Source organism: Cryptomeria japonica, chromosome 5 (assembly GCF_030272615.1).
Source record: "Cryptomeria japonica chromosome 5, Sugi_1.0, whole genome shotgun sequence".
NCBI classification, from domain to species: Eukaryota; Viridiplantae; Streptophyta; class Pinopsida; order Cupressales; family Cupressaceae; genus Cryptomeria; species Cryptomeria japonica.
Window position 1 is genome coordinate 899,899,319 of NC_081409.1, and position 2,291 is coordinate 899,901,609.

Below are 2,291 nucleotides of genomic sequence, written 5' to 3' on the forward strand. Positions count from 1 at the left end.
GATATTACTTTGATATCAATGTAGAACAGACAAAATAGAAAACAAAAGATTTACATTATAAAAACTAAAAAATAAAGAAAAATATTATTCTCTTTATTCATTTCCTTTATTACATCCAATGGATTGACTTTATAAAGCCATTATGCCAAACTAAATAACTACATTATTAAATATAAACCTTGTTTGGTAACATAGCAGACGAAAGAAATTGGGCAATGTTGATAGTGGATGTTGTAGAAGAGCATAATTTGCAATGCATACGGCATAGCCGGGCTAGGTCGGATCAATTTGAAGCTTGCCAGGTGAATGCAACCGGACTACGAACAACTTGTGTTCCCCCATCAATACAAGTCCAACGTATCTCTCCAAAATCATATAGTTCACCCTCAGATGCAGATGGGCTTCTTCGATTGCTTTCAAATTCCACACTGTAGCTGGCTTTATCGTAGAGTTTGTTGAACACTAACGTCTCTGGCTCGACGCTGATGTTTACGCCAGGAGGGCTCTTCACACTCACTCTATACACCACATTACCCTCTGCACCCACATTCGTCACACTTCTTCTGCTCACCTTAATCGATTTGTTGCCCGGCTTCAACACAACAGAAATTCATGGGTAGTTGAGATCTCCGGCTTCCAAACTAGAGTTGGGACACGAAACTGATTTCTTTGTGAGAAGAGCAATTTGATGTCTGGTGTAATTGAGCGAACAGAGAAAATCTATATAAACTTGCGGTGCCATGTCGTAGACAAGCCCAGGATCCATTGCAGATATTGGGTCCACGTGTCCAGAGCCCATATCAAATGAGTCGGCTGCCTCCATGCTAACTGAATCTCTGATCGCCCGCTTTCTATTATCCACAATGTAGGAAGTGGTCATGAGAGCAGATTTGATGGCGGCAGGGCTCCACGTGGGATGGATGGCTTTTATGAGCGCTGCGATGCCGCTGACATGAGGACAGGCCATGGAGGTCCCCGAATTGAAGTAGTAGTCCACACCATTACCGTATGCTGCCAATATGTTGACACCAGGAGCAAGCATATCAGGCTTGAGAACAGAAGGGTATGCTTTGCTCGGCACCCTCGATGAAAATGCAGCCACGATGGGAGCGGCTGCTGTGTTTCCCACAATAGTCAATCCCGTGATACGCATGGCGGCCGTGGCAGTAGTATTACTCGATGTGCTGTTGATGTAGGATTTTATTCTTTCACCAGCTTTGAAACTTACTGTGATAGCGGGAAATCGTAAAATGTCGGGAAACAGCTGCTGTGCTCCAAGGAGCTCTTCATTGGCCACGATCATTCGTGCACCGCCTGCTCTGGCTACTTCCCTGGCCTTCTCCGGTGCGCTAGAGTCATCTGGATTGATCAACTTTTGACACAGCACTATCTTACCCTTTACGACATTTTGGTCCAGGCTACCATCAAGACAACGCTTTGAGCTACTACTGGCAGAGACATAGACGAGAGGGAATGGCCCTTGCAATTTTCCATCTCCTCCTTTGAAGTCGGAAGTGCCTCTGTATATCTCCTGGTTGCCCAACACCACAGAAGCAGGGAAGTCTCTGTCGATGCTGCTCGCACCTACGGTAGTTATCCAGGGCACCGTGTGACTCAGACTAGATGAAGAAGGTCCCTGGTTGCCTGCAATTGCAGAAACAAATACTCCCTTTTCTATCGCTCCAAACGCTGCAATGGCTACGTGATTCATGTGGAATGGCACGTCATCTGAGTGAATTGAGATAGAAAGGATGTCGACGCCATCAGCAATGGCTTGTTCCATGGCAGCAGCGATGTCGCTCTCATCGCAATATCCTTCAGGCGCCCAGCAGGCTTTGTAGATGGCCAGCCTGGCATGAGAAGCCATTCGTCTGGCCGTTCCGTTGGCGAAACCGAAGACACTAGCACCCGTTACCGCAGCTCCCGCAGCAGTTGAGGCCACATGTGTGCCGTGGCCTTGGGCATCCCTGGGAGACATCTACTCCGACGTTTCATTAATTGTAGAGACCTCTCTTTGGTAGCCTTTGTAGAAGTATCAAGCTCCAATGATATTTCTATTGCAGTGTGACGAATTGAAGACCCGCCCGCTTTGACATGTACCTTTCCGTCTCGAGGGAACAGGTCCAAGGCCTGCATCGTTGAAGCTTTTGCTTTCGGGCCATATGCCTGTGTCAATAACGCCCACGATGATATCTTCGCCACGACTGGAGTATTGAGACCATAATCCAGGAGAAGAAGAGGAGGAGGATGAGAGACCCAGAAACTCTGGCGTGTGTGTAGTGGCTACTTTA

At 47.1% G+C, this 2,291-nt stretch overlaps 1 protein-coding gene across 1 annotated transcript; it reads right to left on the bottom strand.

Moving 5' to 3' along the window:
* Nucleotides 1–283: 283 nt before the first annotated feature.
* Nucleotides 284–1,978, bottom strand: LOC131034708 (subtilisin-like protease SBT1.8). The gene is made up of 2 exons (XM_057966277.1): nucleotides 731–1,978; nucleotides 284–592 (listed from the first exon to the last, which is right to left on the bottom strand). The coding sequence occupies exons 1-2, from the start codon at nucleotides 1,976–1,978 to the stop codon at nucleotides 284–286; spliced, it is 1,557 nt and encodes a 518-aa protein (XP_057822260.1).
* Nucleotides 1,979–2,291: the final 313 nt, after the last annotated feature.

Coding starts and splice junctions, on each gene's coding strand:
- LOC131034708 (XM_057966277.1), bottom strand. CDS start 1,978: ATGTCTCCCAGGGATGCCCAAGGCCACGGCACACATGTGGCCTCAACT. Junction 593..730: donor TCTACGACATGGCACCGCAA/GTTTATATAGAT, acceptor GTTGTGTTGAAG/CCGGGCAACAAATCGATTAA.